The sequence below is a fragment of the Hoplias malabaricus genome, chromosome 3 (assembly GCF_029633855.1).
Source record: "Hoplias malabaricus isolate fHopMal1 chromosome 3, fHopMal1.hap1, whole genome shotgun sequence".
NCBI lineage: Eukaryota > Metazoa > Chordata > Actinopteri > Characiformes > Erythrinidae > Hoplias > Hoplias malabaricus.
The window spans coordinates 6480957-6501086 of NC_089802.1; the positions used below are offsets into that span (position 1 = coordinate 6480957).

Genomic DNA, 20130 nt, shown 5'->3' on the forward strand with positions numbered 1-20130 from the left:
GGGAAAGCAGAAAAGGTTTGTCCATTTGTTTTCTGTGCTGTCACATTGACCACTGTAGGAAAAATGGGACGTCTCTCAAAAATTGATGAAAAAATGGAAAATATTTATTACAGCAAGCAGTAGCAAGATCTAATGGTGTATCATGGATTCAGTGGAGCTGGACTGAACATTGAGTAGTAGAAAAACACAGCATATATAGAGGGTGGGCCATTTATATGGATACACCTAATAATAAATAATTATTAACACAATGGGCAGCACTTTGAACACATTTTATAAGTGGTCAGAAACTTGTAAATAACTCATGAAAGAATAAAGTTCAGTTAAAACCAAGCACACTACTGTTTTTCTTGTGAAATTAAACCATTCCCATTTTATTAAGGTGTATCCATATAAATGGCCCACCCTGTAGTTTGACAATACCGCCTTCCGCTAAACTCCTCCTGAAGGATGTGATGTCAGATGTGTCTGAATACAGTCTATGTGTCAATACCACTCAAGTTCTAACTCAGTGGAAATCGAGTTCTGTCACCTTCATGTTTAGACTAGTTCCCTCTGTCTGTGGTGGTTGTTGATTACTCAGTAATAAACTTCCTTTAATATCGATTAGGTCTTCTGGTCCCACAGTGAGAGCTGTTGTGGCTCTTCTTGCTTTGCCTGTTCATATGCTAAATATGTCAAAATGGTCTCCCTATCTCTAGGTTTGGAACATTTATTATGATATTAATATTGTTGAGGGGTGGCACGGTGTCGCAGCAGGTAGTGTCGCAATCACACAGCTCCAGGGGCCTGGAGGTTGTTGGTTCGTTTCCCGCTCCGGGTGACTGTCTGTGAGGAGTGTGGTGTGTTCTCTCTGTGTCTGCGTGGGTTTCCTCCGGGTGACTGTCTGTGAGGAGTGTGGTGTGTTCTCTCTGTGTCTGTGTGGGTTTCCTCCGGGTGACTGTCTGTGAGGAGTGTGGTGTGTTCTCCCTGTGTCTGCGTGGGTTTCCTCCGGGTGACTGTCTGTGAGGAGTGTGGTGTGTTCTCTCTGTGTCTGCATGGGTTTCCTCCGGGTGACTGTCTGTGAGGAGTGTGGTGTGTTCTCCCTGTGTCTGCGTGGGTTTCCTCCGGGTGACTGTCTGTGAGGAGTGTGGTGTGTTCTCTCTGTGTCTGCATGGGTTTCCTCCGGGTGACTGTCTGTGAGGAGTGTGGTGTGTTCTCCCTGTGTCTGCGTGTGTTTCCTCTCACGCTCTAGAGACTCAAAAGAGTCCGCAGGTGTGATTGTGTGAGTGAATGTGTTTCACACTATGAAGGACCAGCACCCCCTCTGGGGTGTGTTTTGGCCTTGTGATTCCAAGTAGGCTCCAGACCCACCATGACCCTGAACAGGATAAGAGTTTACAGATAATGAATGAATGTATTAATAATGAAAAGTATTTGTATTATTTAATAAAATAGTTATAACTGTTTGCTAAGTGCAATTTACTAACTCTGTTTTCCAGTTTATTTCATTACTCCTACAATTATTGCTTTGTAAAATATAGGAAATTAGGATTCTATTTCTTGCTATAAATTATAGATTTGTTTCTATGGTACCACCATTTCTTCGCCCATATCTGATGTGTACAAAAAATCCTTGGGCTCTCAAAGCTTCAGAAATGTCCCAGGCATCATCAGATCAGAGGCCCAGGCAACAGTTAAGGAAACATTGAAGATTATGCCTCAGTCAGGACATGAAAAATCACAAACAAAAACCACAGTAAACACATTTATTTTTCCAAAGTGTTTATTCAGAAACGTAATTACAATAAAATAATGATTCAGCATAAGTTCTCAGATTGCACAACAGGAGTAAAATAATGCTGATGATGGGTGGGTATTTGTTTTGTCAACAATGCTTTAAAATATACTTCTACTTTCAAAAGATCTTCAAAAATAGAACATCAGCTCAAATCCAACGAGAGAATATCCAATCTTCCTGCCTATAGAAATTCCACAGCCCAGCAGCTTTGCTTCTATGTGAGTGTCGCTTAGCGTTAACCCCGTGTCGAATGACAATCCAACCTTGGCCGCAATCGGTCCGACAGAGACTGATATACTTCCAAGCCCAGCTTCAACCATGAGAGTAACCTCCCCTCTGTCGAAGGTTGCATATGCAGTAGAATGCGGCCCCCTGGCTCCAACTTTAAAGAATTAAAATAAAGTTAAGTCTAACTTCTTAACTCAATGCTCAACAGTGTTTTTAAAAGATGACAATTACAAATTCAGCCCATGGTTTTTGTTGTTTCTGCTGAAATGCTCCGTTTACTGGCTCCATGAATCATGCAGTGTTTAAATAAATAGTAAAACCCATCAATATTGAATACTCTTGTAGAAATAAGAGCAGAACATGCTGTAAATAACGTCCTTATCTCTTATCCTTTGGTCTGTTCTTCAAAATATTTATTTGAAGTAAAATTGCAGACTAATAAAAATGTCATATGGTTTATGTGGCAAATGTTTGGCTAATGGTCACAAGCTACTGTTTCTCCTATGGTGCACGACAATCATCTTCAATCCTTCTGCTTGCCCTAGCACATTCACATTAGTCTCTGTGACTAACAACCAATAAGAAGCTGCCACATGTATTCATACTTAGAAACAACCAATCAAAAGCTGGAATATAGATATATGTGCATAAATACCTGAAACTTGTAAGAAAAGAAAACAACCTTTATGAATCATTAAATAAAATATGTATTTGGCTCTTCCAACAATGGCTGAGTGAGACTTGAGTAACTAGGAAGTGTGTGTGTGTGTGTGTGAGAGAGAGAGAGAGAGACGCACCTGAAAAAAAGTTGCCCATCTTGGAGAATAGATGAACTCAGGGCCTGAAGAAAGAAAAAACATTGAAGTGTTTAATAGCATATTAAAACATTAAAACTAATAGGAATGAGAGAAAAAATCAAGTGCAGTCTTTTATCTGCCAACAAAAACAAACAGGGAACTACTTTAATATTTCTCTTATAGCAACAATATTTGAACCAACATTACAGAGTTATACACAACAAATTATCCAGTGTTAAATCAACACTATTAGTGTTAATGTAACACTGGGAGTGTTACATTATTACACAAACAGTGTTAATTTAACACTAACAGTGGTGATTTAACACTGGTGAATTTGCTGTGTAGCAGTGGCTTTTTGCAAAAGAAGCCTGGTGCTCCAATTTTAAACAAGCAGATAGAGAGATTGTACTATTCAGCAGTCAGATTTTTCCTACACTGCCCCAGCCCTTACGTGGACACAGATGAGACCAAGATTGTACAAACTAGACCATTAAATAATCCAGAGAACAACAAAAACCAAAGCCAAGCAAACAATAAAAAGACTAAGAAAACATGAGATTTACTGTTCATTGGAAATCGAAGCAGCTTGAACCATAAATTAGAGATTGCTGCATTGGTTCTTACCTGTGTCCTGAGCTCCTGTCTGTACTGTGTCACTCTCCACAAAGTGATCTCCGTTGATAGACACTCACTGTTTCAGTTTCCTCTGCTTTGGGATTCATTTAAAAATAAAAAATAAAAACTCCAAGAGAATGAATTAGAAACTGAAATCACCATGGTGTACTTCCCCTTACACACTCCTGGGAGTCACGGGAGCACTCTGTGTAGCTCAAGGGGAAGACACTCATTCCTTTCCACTCCATTTTAGAGTTGCTGTGAAAGTCCACCATTGATTCTCTGTAACTGCTCGTCCAGTTCATCAGCTTTACAGCATTTGTGGAAATATGAAACAGAATCAGAATCAGTTTAATCACCAAGTTAGTTAAAAAAAAGGCGTGTGTGGTGTATGTAACATAATAATAGAGCAGACAAGCACACAAACTATTAATAAGTAATGAACTAAGGCAAGAAAGTACAATAAATAAAGAAAGAATAATAATAAAGAGCCGTGGGGAGCGACTAAGGAGAAGTGTGTGTATGAATCAGTAAGAATATGGAACTATACTGTATACAGAATATTTCAGAATGATATTAATACAGCAGAATTTAAACCTCTGTATCGTGCAACTAGCATTACATTACAGAAGAGTAAACTAACACAGTAGTGGTGTTTTAGTTTAAAGTGTGAAGTGTCCACTGTGGTTGATGAGTGCTACAGCTCTGGGGTAAAAGCTGTTAGCGTGTCCGGTCGGAATGGTCTTTGATGGCCCTGAATCTTCTGCCAGAGGGAAGTGTTTCAAAGAGGATGAGAGAGGTCAGCTGTAATTTTGCCGCCACGCATCATCACCCTCCTGTTGTATTTGTCCTGATGCGTTGGCAGACCACATCCAATGATCCTCTCCGCCGTTCTGATTATGCGCTGGAGTTTGGCCTGTTCTTGTGAGGTGGAGGAACCAAACCAGATGGTCATGGACTCGACAACCGCTGTGTAGAACTTGATATCAGCATTTTTATTTAGTAATTTAGTAATTGTAGATGCAACTAACTATTGGCAGAAGGTATGTAATAAATGAATATATACTTTTTATAATTTTGCTACTAAAGTGTTACTACTTTATTGATTAATATAACTAGAAAATTAGTAATTATTAGCCAAGTGCTTTACCTGTATATTACCTTATACTCACAGTTATTGTTTAGTTATAAACAGAACATTTAAATATACAATTTGCCATGAAATTGAATCCTAGACATCAAAGAAGAACTTTAATACAGAAGGAAATTACAGATTTTTACTTTGACTTATAAACCACAATCCGCAGATCAGAAGGTGCTTTCATGGTTTCATTATTATCCTGAAGTGTTTAAATAGAAGTAGAGTCTGGTGATAAAATGTAAAGTCCTGATTCTATTAGCCCTTGTCATTTTCCCAAAGAATGTTCAGATGTAGAAGAGGCATCAAATGTGCTTTAACCACCACACTGTGACTGCTCTGAGCTAATTCAGCCCTCAGTCCTTTGTGCATGGACTAATTTCAGGTGAAACACAGGGCTGTGACAGAGGCATGGCTTATGTGACGTCTGCATGATCATCAGAAACATATAAAACTTTTCTCCCACCTTAGAAAACAGAAGCATAGAAAGCAGGAGAGGTGCACCATTTCACTTCAAATGTCTCAGAACAGATCAACTCCCACAGAGCTCTAAGAGAACAGCACAGGTAAGAGTCTCTTCATTTCACAATTTTATTCAAATTAATTAGAAAAAATAACCTCTTGGGGAAAGCAGACTCTTTGTTGAACTCTCCTGTGGCTCTGCATCCTGCCACAGAGCCATGGGAAACAGCAGAGGGTGAGCCGTGTTGCCCAAAGCTATTTTTAAAGCTGCGGGAACAGAAATCACTGCTGTTTCTACCTATGACTAATTTTTTCAATGTACATTAAATCTATACTATAATTTAAATCTATAACCTGCACTTCAAACATGACAAAGTGAAAGAGTATTTGGATTGAAAAATAAATAAATTAAGGTCATTATTTGGCTTTGACCCTGTGTTTAATTCACTTTTTTAATCATCTCAAGTTCTAAATAATCTTTGCTGTATTCTGTAGACCTTCTGTCTCTAGAGCTTTGAGCTCATTCTCACTCTTTTCAGAAATGCAAAGCAGAGGTGGGTTTTGGAATGCATCCCCTGTGCTGTTTGAATAGTAATAAATGATAACAACAGCTCAGAAGATAATGGTCTTAAACACACAATTCATGTTTAAAAACAATATTTACCCTGAAGGAATGTCACAGTCAATAAACAGCAGAACTGGTTCTTTAATTATTGACAAGATCAGACAAGATGTTGTTTATCCAGTCCTGTGATATCTCTAACAAATGTGCTGCACTAATATTCCATCCTTCATTCATTGTGTCACACACACACACACACACACACACTCACACAATCAACAGATTGGAGCATAGAAAATGGACAGTGAACCAACACTGTAATTACACAACCATAAACTAGTCCATCTGTTGCTCTGCATACTCTGTTAGCCCCATTTTCACCCTGTTCTTCAATGGTGCGGACCAAAGACCACCACAGAGAAAGTATGATTTAAATCATAGATTAATAATATCTTCCACCTTCCTCTTATCTAATGTGGAGAACAGGAGGAAGGCACAGACCTGAATAAATCTCTCGCTCCAGCTCCAACGCCCCTTAAGTTCCAGTAGAGGGCATGAGTCTAAACCCTGGGGTCCAGTGGGGGGGGGGCTGTAACACCATGGTTTCTTTGTAAAAATTTTCCTCCTTCGGCCACACCTTCAGCACCAACCCCTCCCCTCTCCATCTGCTTTATGATAGGAAGAAAGCAGCTGTGTGTCGGAGTGTGCAGGAGAATCTGAAAAAATACACACAACACAGACATTAAAGTAAAATTCCTGCTGTCACTCTGCATTCACCCTGCTCTTTAAATGGTCAGGACCCACACAGAGCAGGTGTGATGTGGTGGTGGATCATTCTCAGCGCTGCAGTGACGTGACACTGACGTGGTGGTGGTGTGTTAGTGTGTGTTGTGCTGGTGTGAGTGGATCAGACACAGCAGGGTTACTCCAGGGTAGTTAAGAAGTGAACTGTTGAGGGAAGATAAAGTCCTGTTCTTTTCCTCGCCCTGCCTTTTTACAGCTTTTCCAGATGATTGAACCAGCCACACATTTCTACTGGGGGGGGGGGGGGTCTTACCAGCCCTTCAAAGGAACACTATATAGTATTTCTTTTTTAAAATTACAGCTTCTAAATGATTGTGATGTTCCACTGAGCTGTAACTGGGAGAATAGAGCCTCTGTGGCGGCTACGCCAGGTCCTCGGCTGGTTACTGCACTAAGCAACTTCTGAAAACGCTTTAAGGCACAAATCTCACGATGGAGAGAGAGAGAGAGAGAGGCTATACAAGAGTTAATAATGGACTGAATTTACACAGTAGAGTGAGCTGAAGTAGACCTGAGGACACAAGTTGGAGCAGTAGGTGTTTGTTGCCCTGTTTTCATGTGTTGTGGAGCTAGTTATTGATAGTTTTGTTGATGAACGTGTTATAATCAGTTTGTGAGAGTCACTGAGCAGTGAGCCAGGGTTTGCAGCTGCTAACCTTAACCAGATTAGCTCAGTTTTTAGCATTGGGCATAGATTCTGGTAATAAACGTTTTACTGTGGGTTGCTGTGGTTATAACGGCTAGTGTTCCACCAAAGTTACACTTTATGGTTGTAATAACAGGGTCCAGTGTGTATCGTGAGTGTCATACATGGGTTTTATCATGGAGAGAGAGAGAGAGTGATGGGTGTATGAGGAGAGTACTGTAAATAGGAATTACACTCATCAGCAGGTAGGGGGTGCTGAGGAGACAAAAAAGCCAATTCTTACACTGTATTTATTTAAAGCAGAACATACATTTTTAATTCTTGTTTCAGGGTAAAAATTATGTGAGAAAAAAAGAAGAATTTTTCAGAAAGTGTATTTAAAACATCTGTCTGTGTGTGTTTCAGAATTGTGTGTGTGTGTGTGTTTGTGTGTGTAAGAGAGAGCTGAGGGAGACTGGAGGCTGTATAGAAGTACAGCTCGTTTTCAAGCTGGAGACATAGTAGTGAAGAATGAGGACTAAGATCATCATCTGCTTTGTGGTCCTCGTGTCTGTGTTCATCATTGAGAGGGAGAACAAATTCATCTCCAAGTAAGTCCTATCCATTTAAGTATTTATGTTCATGCTGTCTACCAATGAACATGTGAAGCCAATAAAAAGGTTGTAAAATGTAGTGGATAACAGCATCAAATGCATTTAAAGAAATATTATGCTGTAGCAATAAGAATCCTTGGACAAGACTCCCAATGCTGCATTAGACCTGACCACTCAGGCAACAGCTTAATGTCTGTTAATGAGGACAGACCTATGTTTCATAGCTCCTCAGGTTCTCACAGGCTTTTTCTAAGTGTTTAAATGGAGCAAGAATTAATTAGCCCCTCTCCAGTGAGGGCTTTAGAAACTCTAGCAGCAATGCTGTGTCTGATCCACTCACACTCACAGCACTGAGAATGATGCACCACGCAAATCTTACCTGCTCTGTAGGGGTCCTGACCATTGAAAAATAGGGTGAAAGGGGATAAGGTAGGCAGAGGATGGACTACTGTATGTAATAGAACTACAATTGGTCAGTGGAGCTGAGAGAATGGACAATGAGTGAAGATACAAGTAAGGTGTTCCTAACGGTCATCCCACTGACACTGACCTAGTTCTTATGAGTTTCTCTAGATGTTCAATGATTAATTAAAGTTCATCTGACCTCCTAAGGCTTATGGACTTCCTTGTTCTTCGTTCATTGAGCAACTTAGAATTGTTCATTCGAGAAATTATATGGTTTCTTTAAAGGAAATCCACATCATCATCATCAATATCATGCTCTTAGGTCCAAGATACTCTGATTTATTTTCTCTTTGAGGTCTCCTGTTTGTGGAGATGTGAGGCTGTATAATATCCATTATCTGTGTCAGATGAATTGTCTGTTCACTGGTTAATATTAGAGCTGGATGATACAGCCAAAATTGATATTGCAATATATTTCTTAATTTCAGTCGATTATTCCTATACTGTATATTGATATGAACAATAAAAAAGCCACGGAAAAACTGCCAAGAACTGAAAGCAGCACAACATCAAACAACTACCTCTTGGCATATATATATATATATAATTATTGTCCAGCCTTAGATTATATAAGAATATAGAATAGAATATAGAATAGCATAGAATATGCTGGGATTTAAGAAATTTTATAATATAAATGAAGAATTCAGAGTATACTTTGCTGTAGTTTGACAATTCTCTGTCTTTTTAAGGGTCTCTGATAAGCTATTAATGAAGCCTCGGACCCCCCCTGAGGCAGGTGGACACTGGATGAACGTCAGACAGAATGGCTCCATCATGACAGTCTCATACCCTTCTGAACCTCTACGTCGATACTTCACTTGGAAATCGAAAACAATGCACAAACCTGGCAAAGGTGAACTGCCTGCTTCTAGATCCAATGGGAGAAAACACATCCTTCTCTTGGCCGCCACTCGCACAGGCTCATCTTTTGTGGGAGAGCTGTTTAACCAGCAGGGGGCGAACGTGTTCTACCTGTTCGAGCCCCTGTGGCACGTCGAACAAGCACTAAACCTGGCAGGTGTCAGTACAAATTATACAGTTTTATCTACAGCCTATCGGGAAGTCCTCCAGCAACTTCTTCTGTGTGATTTTTCACTCTTAGAAAGCTTCATGAAGCCCAAGTCACAAGACCATGTTGCAGCTTTCCTTTACTGTCGGGAATTCAGTCGATCTCTTTGTGAAAATCCCGTCTGCACACCGTATGTCAAGAAAGTTGTAGAGCACTTCCACTGTCGAAACCGCCGCTGTGCTCCACTAAACCTTACTCTGACCTCACAGTACTGCCTTCAGACGCAGTACACGGCCATCAAGTCTGTCCGTGTTCAGAAATTAGAGACACTGCGCCCCCTAGTGGAAGATCCTCGCCTGGACATGAGGTTCATCCAGCTAGTCCAGCTAGCGAATACAAGAACTGGAGAATATGGGCAAAGACCAGCACAATTCCTGATGATGACAACAACTATGAAATTAGGAAGCTCAAAGAACACTGTGACAACATCCGCATGTCTGCAGAAACAGGCCTTGAATGCCCCGCCTGGCTTTACGGACGCTACATGCTAGTGCGCTATGAGGACGTTGCTCGGTTTCCCATGCGGAAAGCTGCCGAGATTTATCAGTTCACTGGGATCCCCTTCCATTCTCGGGTAAAGGACTGGATCCTAAACAACACTCATTCATCCAGTAAATTTAACAGAATCTACTCCACCAAGAAGAACTCCTCCCAACAAATGGATAAATGGAGGGTTACTATGTCCTTTAAATTAGCCCAGGTGGTGCAGAAGGTGTGCAGTCCTGCCATGACTCTGTTTGGCTACAAGTTTGTAGAAAACGAAGCAACGCTGAGGAACCTGTCCGTCAGTTTGACTGAAGAAAGGACTTTTCTATAATCAGATTAGGTTTCATATTTTTTATTCCAAAATTTAAAAAAAATAGGCTGGCCTTTACTTATGCTTTAATTGGGCTGCAGAGTGGTTTGGTGGTGAGCATGTTCACCTCTCAGCACTGGGATCTTGGGTTCAAGTCCCATCTAGGTGGAGTTTCCACGCTCTCACCATGTCTGTGTGGATTTCTTCTGGGGTCTCCATGTTTTTTGGACCATGGGACAATGGGTTAGGTGAATTGGCTTCTTCATTAACTGTGCTGGTGTTTGGCTGCATTTCTCACCAGCGTGTGTGTGGATTGAATGGTGTTGATTGTAAAGCATCCTTGGGTTTCTAGAAAGGCGCTATATAAATAAGTATAGCGTAATAATTCACTGGATCAGGGACTTTCCTAATCAACTGCCCAAAGAGGACATAAACATTTCTCAGGTTATTTTAAAAATACAGGTGACCCATTCAAGCGAAATGAAATGTATGAATATGAAAACTGTGCATAAGGAACAAAGAACTGCCTCCTACGACATTTGGACAAAATCGATAAGTAACACCAGCCTTGTCTAGTCAAAGTATTTAATGTGGATTTGGACAATAAAGTCTTGTAAATACAGGGAAAATGACAGCCGCTTGTTCACTTTTTTACATGATGAGCACTTTTCTGTGTAAATATGTTGACATGGCACATTCTTTTCGGCTATTGCAGTCCAAAGTTTTTAAACTAATCTCTTGCTTGTTAGCAGCCTCTGAGAAGGAGGCAGATAGTGTTACTATAGTGTATTATAGTTCCCATTTCAAATGCTTGGTGTCAGTATTACAGATGTACTTTTCATTTTTAAAAGAAACAAAATGTAAGCCAACCCCTGGATCAATGCAGACACGCCTCGTGTCCTACGTCAAGCATCAGATCAACACAGACAGTTCTCAAGATGAATCCTATGGTGATGCAAGCGAGTCTCAAGCTGAGTCCTGAGTCAATACAGGAAGATTGAAATCAACTCAGGTCTAGCCTTGAGATAAACTGTTGCTGTTAGAGAGATAAGGCAGAGATCTAAAAAAAAGGGGCTGGGGCTGGATTGGCTCGTGTGCAAAATCACTACTCAAAATGGTTAGCTCACATTGGGGGGAGATTTCACTCATATACCATGCCATGAACAGGTAATGCTCTTCCTAGTGAAATCCTGTTTCCTCAGACATACCACTACACCTTTAAAAGATGCATAGCTTCTGAATGTAAACAAAATGTAATGTGTATATATATATATATATATGTGTGTGTGTGTGTGTGTGCGTGTGTGTGTGTGCATGCGCACGCACAATTATATTGGATACATCTGACAATTATATAATTAGAAACAATTGTATCCAAAACTGAGTTTTCATTCATTCATGTATTATCTGTAACCCTTATCCAGTTCAGGGTCACGGTGGGTCCAGAGCCTACCTGGAATCATTGGGCGCAAGGCAGGAATACACCCTGGAGGGGGCGCCAGTCCTTCAAGGGCAACACACACACACACACCTACGGACACTTCTTGAGTTGCCAATCCACCTACCAACATGTGTTTTTGGACTGTGGGAGGAAACTGGAGCACCCAGAGGAAACCTATGCGGACACAGGGAGAACACACCACACTCACCCGGAGCGAGAATCGAACCCACAACCTCCAGGCCCCTGGAGCGGTGTGACTGCGACACTACCTGCTGCGCCACCATGCCGCACAAATTAATTATTGTTAAACAATTACAGTTATATCAAATGTTCAATAATTCAGCAAATCTTTTTTACAGCAAATTTTTTGAGGTCATCTGACAAACCAACTTCAGGAAGTTTCACACACCACCAGTGGTAGACGTACCACAGTCCACAATTTGAGAACCACTGCTCTACTCTATTTAATCTGCACTTAATAATAATTGTCACTTCTTCATATTAATCTTTGACCCAAATAATTTTAATAGATTTCTGGAACAAAAAGAAAATAACCAAAAACAAAAAGGAACTAAAAACCTACTCGCTCCATCCCCAAGTACGCTCTGTTTTTCAGGCATTTGTTTACATCAAAAACACATTATTCCTCTACTTCAGCTGCTGGTGGTTTCTGATTTGATGATGGTCCTGAACACTTTTGGGTCTCCAATCCACCTACCAACGTGTGTTTTTGGAGCATGGGAGGAAACCGGAGCACCTGGAGGAAACCTATGCAGACACAGGGAGAACACACCACACTCCTCACAGACAGTCACCTGGAGGAAACCCACACAGACACAGGGAGAACACACCACACTCCTCACAGACAGTCACCCAGAGGAAACCCACACAGACACAGAGAGAACACACCACACTCATCACAGACAGTCACCCGGAGAAAACCCACACAGACACAGGGAGAACATACCACACTCCTCACAGACAGTCACCTGGAGGAAACCCACGCAGACACAGGGAGAACACACCACACTCCTCAGAGACAGTCACCCGGAGCAGGACTCGAACCTACAACCTCCAGGACCTTGGAGCTGTGACAGAGACACTACCTGCTGCTCCACCACGCCTCCAAAGTATAATGAATAAAAAAGAAATAAGATATACAAAAATCATATTAAAATCAACTAAACTCAAAATGAGACAAATAAAATGTAAAACAATGATATCATAACCATATTAAAATTGAACTAAAAAGTAAGCTTTAAAAGATGATGTGACACTATCTTTAGTGTTTTTACTGAAATGATCAACGATATCACAGTCTTTTGAGAAATCAATGAAATGAACACACAGTATTTCTTTCTATCGATGACAGTGAAATAGTTATCATTATAAAGGACCATTGAAAGATGTGTAGCAGTGGAGATTATGATACACTTGTCTCTAAAACAGGTCAGACAGGGCACTCTGGGTAATAACAGATCTGATAACAACACTTCAAGAGCATTTAAAGAATCAGGGAGATTTGTAAATTCAGAATTATTCCCTATAAATATTAATTAATTATTTCCTATGAATGTTAAAAAGTAAACTACAATAAACTATGTAGAAATACTACACTCTCACTTTGACAGCTGCTAATTCATTATGGAAAATGTGAATTGTATTTAAAAGTAATTAAAGGGTGGTATCATATCAGCATTTTTAACCTGTTAGAAATTAATAAGTAATTGTAGATGCAACTAACTATTGGCAGAGAGCATGTGATAAATCAATATATACTTTTTATAATTTTGCTACTAAAGTGTTACTACTTTATTGATTAATAATGACTGCTCTGAGCTAATTCAGCCCTCAGTCCTTTGTGCATGGACTAATTTCAGGTGAAACACAGGGCTGTGACAGAGGCATGGCTTATGTGACGTCTGCATGATCATCAGAAACATATTCAACAAGTTTTCTCCCACCTTAGAAAACAGAAGCATAGAAAGCAGGAGAGGTGCACCATTTCACTTCAAATGTCTCAGAACAGATCAACTCCCACAGAGCTCTAAGAGAACAGCACAGGTAAGAGTCTCTTCATTTGACAATTTTATTCAAATTAAGTAGAAAAAATAACCTCTTGGGGAAAGCAGACTCTTTGTTTAACTCTCCTGTGGCTCTGCATCCTGCCACAGAGCCATGGGAAACAGCAGAGGGTGAGCCGTTTTGCCCAAAGCCATTTTGAAAGATGTGGGAACAGAAATCACTGCTGTTTCTACCTATGACTAATTTTTTCTTTCTTTTTTCAATGTACATTAAATTTATAACCTGCTCTTCAAACATGACTAAGTTAAAGTGTATTTGGATGGAAAAAGAAATAAATTAAGGTCATTATTTGGCTTTGACCCTGTGTTTAATTCACATTTTTAATCATCTCAAGTTCTAAATAATCTTTGCTGTATTCTGTAGACCTTCTGTCATCAGCTCAAATAAGACCGTTACAGTCTCTACAGCTTTGAGCTCATTCTCACTCTTTTCAGAAATGCAAAGCAGAGGTGAGTCTTGGAATGCATCCCATGTGCTGTTTGAATAGTAATAAATGATAACAACAGCTCAGAAGATAATGGTCTTAAATACACTATTCATGTTTTAAAACAATATTTACCCTGAAGGAATGTCACAGTCAGTAAACAGCAGAACTGGTTCTTTAATTATTGGCAAAATCAGAAAAGATGATGTTTATCCTGTGATATCTCTAACAAATGTGCTGCACTAATATTCCTTGGAGCATAGAAAATGGACAGTGAACCAACACTGTAATTACACAACTATAAACTAGTCCATCTGTTGCTCTGCATACTCTGTTAGCCCCATTTTCACCCTGTTCTTCAATGGTGCGGACCAAAGACCACCACAGAGAAAGTATGATTTGCATGGTTTTCTATGCACAGCACCTTCTACATTAAAAACAAATTAGACTTTGAGATACTGGACATTTTAATTAATCAAATCTTCCACCTTCCTCTTCTCTAATGTGGAGAACAGGAGGAAGGCACAGACCTGAATAAATCTCTCGCTCCAGCTCCAACTCCCCTTAAGTTCCAGTAGGGGGCATGAGTCTAAAACCTGGGGTCCAGTGGGGGGGGGCTGTAACACCATGGTTTCATTATAAAAATTCTCCTCCTTTGGCCACACCTTCAGCACCAACCCCTCCCCTCTCCGTCTGCTTTATGATAGGAAGAAAGCAGCTGTGTGTTGGAGTGTGCAGGAGAATCAGAAAAAATACACACAACACAGACATTAAAGTAAAATTCCTGCTGTCACTCTGCATTCACCCTGCTCTTTAAATGGTCAGGACCCACACAGAGCAGGTGTGATGTGGTGGTGGATCATTCTCAGTGCTGCAGTGATGTGACACTGATGTGGTGGTGGTGTGTTAGTGTGTGTTGTGCTGGTGTGAGTGGATCAGACACAGCAGTGTTGCTCCAGGGTAGTTAAGCAGTGAACTGTTGAGGGAAGATAAAGTCCTGTTCTTTTCCTCCCCCTGCCTTTTTACAGCTTTTCCAGATGATTGAACCAGCCACACATTTCTACTGTGGGTGTGTCTGGGAGGGGGGGGGGGGTTCTTACCAGCCCTTCAAAGGAACACTATATAGTATTTCTATTTTAAAATTACAGCTTCTAAATGATTGTGATGTTCAACTGAGCTGTAACTGGGAGAATAAAGCCTCTGTGGTGGCTACGCCAGGTCCTCGGCTGGTTACTGCACTAAGCAACTTCTGAAAACGCTTCAAGGCACAAATCTCACGATAGGGAGAGAGAGAGAGAGAGAGAGAGAGAGAGAGAAAGAGAGAGGCTATACAAGAGTTAATAATGGACTGAATTTACACAGTAGAGTGAGCTGAAGTAGACCTGAGGACACAAGTTGGAGCAGTAGGTGTTTGTTGCCCTGTTTTCATATGTTGTGGAGCTAGTTATTGATTGTTTTGTTGATGAACGTGTTATAATCAGTTTGTGAGAGTCACTGAGCCGTGAGCCAGGGTTTGCAGCTGCTAACCTTAACCAGATTAGCTCAGTTTTTAGCATTGGGCATAGATTCTGGTAATAAACGTTTTACTGTGGGTTGCTGTGGTTATAACGGCTAGTGTTCCACCAAAGGTTGTAATAACACGGTCCAGTGTGTATTGTGAGTGTGATACATGGGTTTTATCATGGAGAGAGAGAAAGAGAGAGAGAGAGAGACAGAGAGAGAGAGAGAGAGAGAGAGAGGGTGATGGGTGTATGAGGAGAGTACTGTAAATAGGAATTACACTCATCAGCAGGTAGGAGGTGCTGAGGAGACAAAAAACCCAATTCTTACACTGTATTTATTTAAAGCAAAACATACATTTTTAATTCTTGTTTCAGGGTAAAAATCATGTGAGAAAAAAAGAAGAATTTTTCAGAAAGTGTATTTAAAAGATCTGTCTGTGTGTGTTTCAGAATTGTGTGTGTGTGTGTGTGTGTGTGTAAGAGAGAGCTGAGGGAGGCTGGAGGCTGTATAGAAGTACAGCTCGTTTTCAAGCTGGAGACATAGTAGTGGAGAATGAAGACTAAGATCATCATCTGCTTTGTGGTCCTCGTGTCTGTGTTCATCATTGAGAGGGAGAACAATTTCATCTCCAAGTAAGTCCTATCCATTTAAGTATTTATGTTCATGCTGTCTACCAATGAACATGTGAAGCCAATAAAAAGGTTGTAAAATGTAGTGGATAACAGCATCAAATGCATTTAAAGAAATATTATGCTGTAGCAATAAGAATCCTTGGACAAGACTCCCAATGCTGCATTAGACCTGACCACTCAGGCAACAGCTTAATGTCTGTTAATGAGGACAGACCTATGTTTCATAGCTCCTCAGGTTCTCACAGGCTTTTTCTAAGTGTTTAAATGGAGCAAGAATAAATTAGCCCCTCTCCAGTAAAAATCTGCAGTGCTGTTGGGGTTTTAAACCCTGTGTGCACTCTCTGTCCTCTCTGCGAGACACTCTTAAAGGGGATAAGATAGGCAGACTACTGTATGTAATAGAACTACAATTGGTCAGTGGAGCTGAGAGAATGGACAATGAGTGAAGATACAAGTAAGGTGTTCCTAACGGTCATCCCACTGACACTGACCTAGTTCTTATTAGTTTGTCTAGAAGTTCAATTATTAATTAAAGTTCATTTGACTTCCTCCATCCATAATATCCATTATCTGTGTCAGATGAATTATGTGTTCATTGGTTAATATTAATTGATATCACAATAAGGGTGGCACGGTGGTGCAGCAGGTAGTGTCGCAGTCACACAGCTCCAGGGGCCTGGAGGTTGTGGGTTCGATTCCCGCTCCAGGTGACTGTCTGTGAGGAGTTGGTGTGTTCTCCCTGTGTCTGCGTGGGTTTCTTCCTCCCACAGTCCAAAAATACACGTTGCAGGTGGATTGGCGACTCAAAAAGTGTCTGTAGGTGTGAGTGAATGTGTATGTGTCTGTGTTGCCCTGTGAAGGACTGGCGCCCCCTCCAGGGTGTATTCCTGCCTTGTGCCCAATGATTCCAGGTAGGCTCTGGACCCCCCGCAACCCTAAATTGGATAAGCGGTTACAGATAATGAATGAATGATATCGCAATATATTTCTTAATTTCAGTCGATTATTCCTATACTGTATATCGATATGAACAATAAAAAAGCCACAGAAAAACTGCCAAGAACTGAAAGCAACACAACATCAAACATCTACCTCTTATATATATATATAATTATTGTCCAGCCTTAGATTATATAAGAATATAGAATAGAATATAGAATAGCATAGAATATGCTGGGATTTAAGAAATTTTATAATATAAATGAAGAATTCAGAGTATACTTTGCTGTAGTTTGACAATTCTCTGTCTTTTTAAGGGTCTCTGATAAGCTATTAATGAAGCCTCGGACCCCCCCTGAGGCAGGTGGACACTGGATGAACGTCAGACAGAATGGCTCCATCATGACAGTCTCATACCCTTCTGAACCTTTTCGTCGAAACTTCACTTGGAAATCGAAAAGCATGCACAAACCTGGCAAAGGTGAACTGCCTGCTTCTAGATCCAGTGGGAGAAAACACATCCTTCTCTTGGCCACCACTCGCACAGGCTCATCTTTTGTGGGAGAGTCCTTTAACCAGCAGGGGGCGAACGTGTTCTACCTGTTCGAGCCCCTGTGGCACGTCAAACAAGCGCTAAACCTGCAAGATGTCAGTACAAATTATACAGTTTTATCTACAGCCTATCGGGAAGTCCTCCAGCAACTTCTTCTGTGTGATTTTTCACTCTTAGAAAGCTTCATGAAGCCCCAGCCACAAGACCATGTTGCAGCTTTCCTTTTCTGTCGGGAATGCAGTCGATCTCTTTGTGAAAATCCCGTCTGCACACCGTATGTCAAGGAAGTGGTAGAGAACTTCCACTGTCGAAACCGCCGATGTGCTCCACTAAACCTTACTCTGACCTCACAGTACTGCCTTCAGACGCAGTACACGGCCATCAAGTCTGTCCGTGTTCAGAAATTAGAGACACTTCGCCCCCTAGTGGAAGATCCTCGCCTGGACATGAGGTTCATCCAGCTAGTCCGGGACCCACGGGCAATGCTAGCTTCCAGGATGGTGGCTTTTCCAAGCGAATACAAGAACTGGAGAATATGGGCAAAGACCAGCACAATTCCTGATGATGACAACAACTATGAAATTAGGAAGCTCAAAGAACACTGTGACAACATCCGCATGTCTGCAGAAACAGGCCTTGAATGCCCCGCCTGGCTTTACGGACGCTACATGCTAGTGCGCTATGAGGACGTTGCTCGGTTTCCCATGCGGAAAGCTGCCGAGATTTATCAGTTCACTGGGATCCCCTTCCATTCTCGGGTAAAGGACTGGATCCTAAACAACACTCATTCAACCAGTGAATTTGACAGTATCTACTCCACCAAGAAGAACTCCTCCCAACAAATGGATAAGTGGAGGGTTACTATGTCCTTTAAATTAGCCCAGGTGGTGCAGAAGGTGTGCAGTCCTGCCATGACTCTGTTTGGCTACAAGTTTGTAGAAAACGAAGCAACGCTGAGAAACCTGTCCGTCAGTTTGACTGAAGAAAGGACTTTTCTATAATCAGATTAGGTTTCATATTTTTTATTCCAAAATTAAAAAAAATAGACTGGCCTTTACTTATGCTTTAATTGGGCTGCAGAGTGGTTTGGTGGTGGGCATGTTCACCTCTCAGCACTGGGATCTTGGGTTCTTGGGTAGGTGGAGTTTCCATGCTCTCACCATGTCTGTGTGGATTTCTTCTGGGGTCCCATGTTTTTTGGACCATGGGACAATGGGTTAGGTGAATTGGCTTCTTCATTAACTGTGCTGGTGTTTGGCTGCATCTCTCACCAGCGTGTGTGTGGATTGAATGGTGTTGATTGTAAAGCATCCTTGGGTTTCTAGAAAGGCGCTATATAAGTACAACGTAATAATTCACTGGATCAGGGACTCTCCTAATCAACTGCCCAAATAGGACATGAACATTTCTCAGGTTATTTTAAAAATACAGGTGACCCATTCAAGCGAAATGAAATGTATGAATATGAAAACTGTGCATAAGGAACAAAGAACTGCCTCCTATGACATTTGGACAAAATCGATAATCAACACCAGCCTTGTCTAGTCAAAGTATTTAATGTGGATTTGGACAATAAAGTCTTGTAAATACAGGGAAAATGACAGCCGCTTGTTCACTTTTTTACATGATGAGCACTTTTCTGTGTAAATATGTTGACATGGCACATTCTTTTCGGCTATTGCAGTCCAAAGTTTTCAAACTCATCTCTTGCTTGTTAGCAGTCTCTGAGAAGAAGGCAGATAGTGTTACTATAGTGTATTATAGTTCACATTTCAAATGCTTGGTGTCAGTATTACAGATGTACTTTTCATTTTTAAAAGAAACAAAATGTAAGCCAACCCCTGGATCAATGCAGACAAGCCTCGTGTCCTACGTCAAGCATTAGATCAACACAGACAGTTCTCAAGATGAATCCTATGGTGATGCAAGCAAGTCTCAAGCTGAGTCCTGAGTCAATACAGGAAGATTGAAATCAACTCAGGCCTAGCCTTGAGATTAACTGTTGCTGTTAGAGAGATAAGGCAGAGATCTAAAAAAAAAGGGCTGGGACTGGATTGGCTCGTGTGCAAAATCACTACTCAAAATGGTTAGCTCACATTGGGAGGAGATTTTCATATACCATGCCATGAACAGGTAATGCTCTTCCTAGTGCAAACCTGTTTTTTCTCAGACATACCACTACACCTTTAAAAGATGCATAGCTTCTGAATGTAAACAAAATGTAAACATATATATGTGTATGTGTGCACACGCACAATTATATTGGATATATCTGACAATTATATAATTAGAAACAATTTTATCCAAAACTGAGTTTTCATTCATTCATTATCTGTAACCCTTATCCAGTTCAGAGTCGCGGTGGGTCCAGAGCCTACCTGGAATCATTGGGCACAAGGCAGGAATGCACCCTAGAGGGGGCGCCAGTCCTTCACAGGGCAACACACACACATTCACTCACACCTACGGACACTTTTTGAGTTGCCAATCCACCTACCAACATGTGTTTTTGGACTGTGCGAGGAAACCGGAGCACCCGGAGGAAACCGGAGCACCTGGAGGAAACCTACGCGGACACAGGGAGAACACACC

At 41.0% G+C, this 20130-nt stretch overlaps 1 protein-coding gene, 1 long non-coding RNA gene and 1 pseudogene across 2 annotated transcripts; 2 read left to right on the top strand and 1 right to left on the bottom strand.

The window, feature by feature from the left end:
- Window positions 1–1786: 1786 nt before the first annotated feature.
- LOC136690770 (uncharacterized) lies at window positions 1787–3616 on the bottom strand. The gene is made up of 3 exons (XR_010801781.1): window positions 3433–3616; window positions 2806–2849; window positions 1787–2162 (listed from the first exon to the last, which is right to left on the bottom strand). It is a non-coding gene; the product is annotated as an uncharacterized lncRNA (long non-coding RNA).
- A 3929-nt stretch (window positions 3617–7545) lies between these two features.
- Window positions 7546–9982, top strand: LOC136692909 (carbohydrate sulfotransferase 3-like; annotated as a pseudogene).
- Window positions 9983–15966: 5984 nt separating this feature from the next.
- LOC136692914 (carbohydrate sulfotransferase 3-like) lies at window positions 15967–18539 on the top strand. Its single transcript, XM_066666641.1, has 2 exons — window positions 15967–16046; window positions 17303–18539. The coding sequence occupies exons 1-2, from the start codon at window positions 15967–15969 to the stop codon at window positions 18537–18539; spliced, it is 1317 nt and encodes a 438-aa protein (XP_066522738.1).
- The last annotated feature ends 1591 nt before the right edge of the window (window positions 18540–20130 follow it).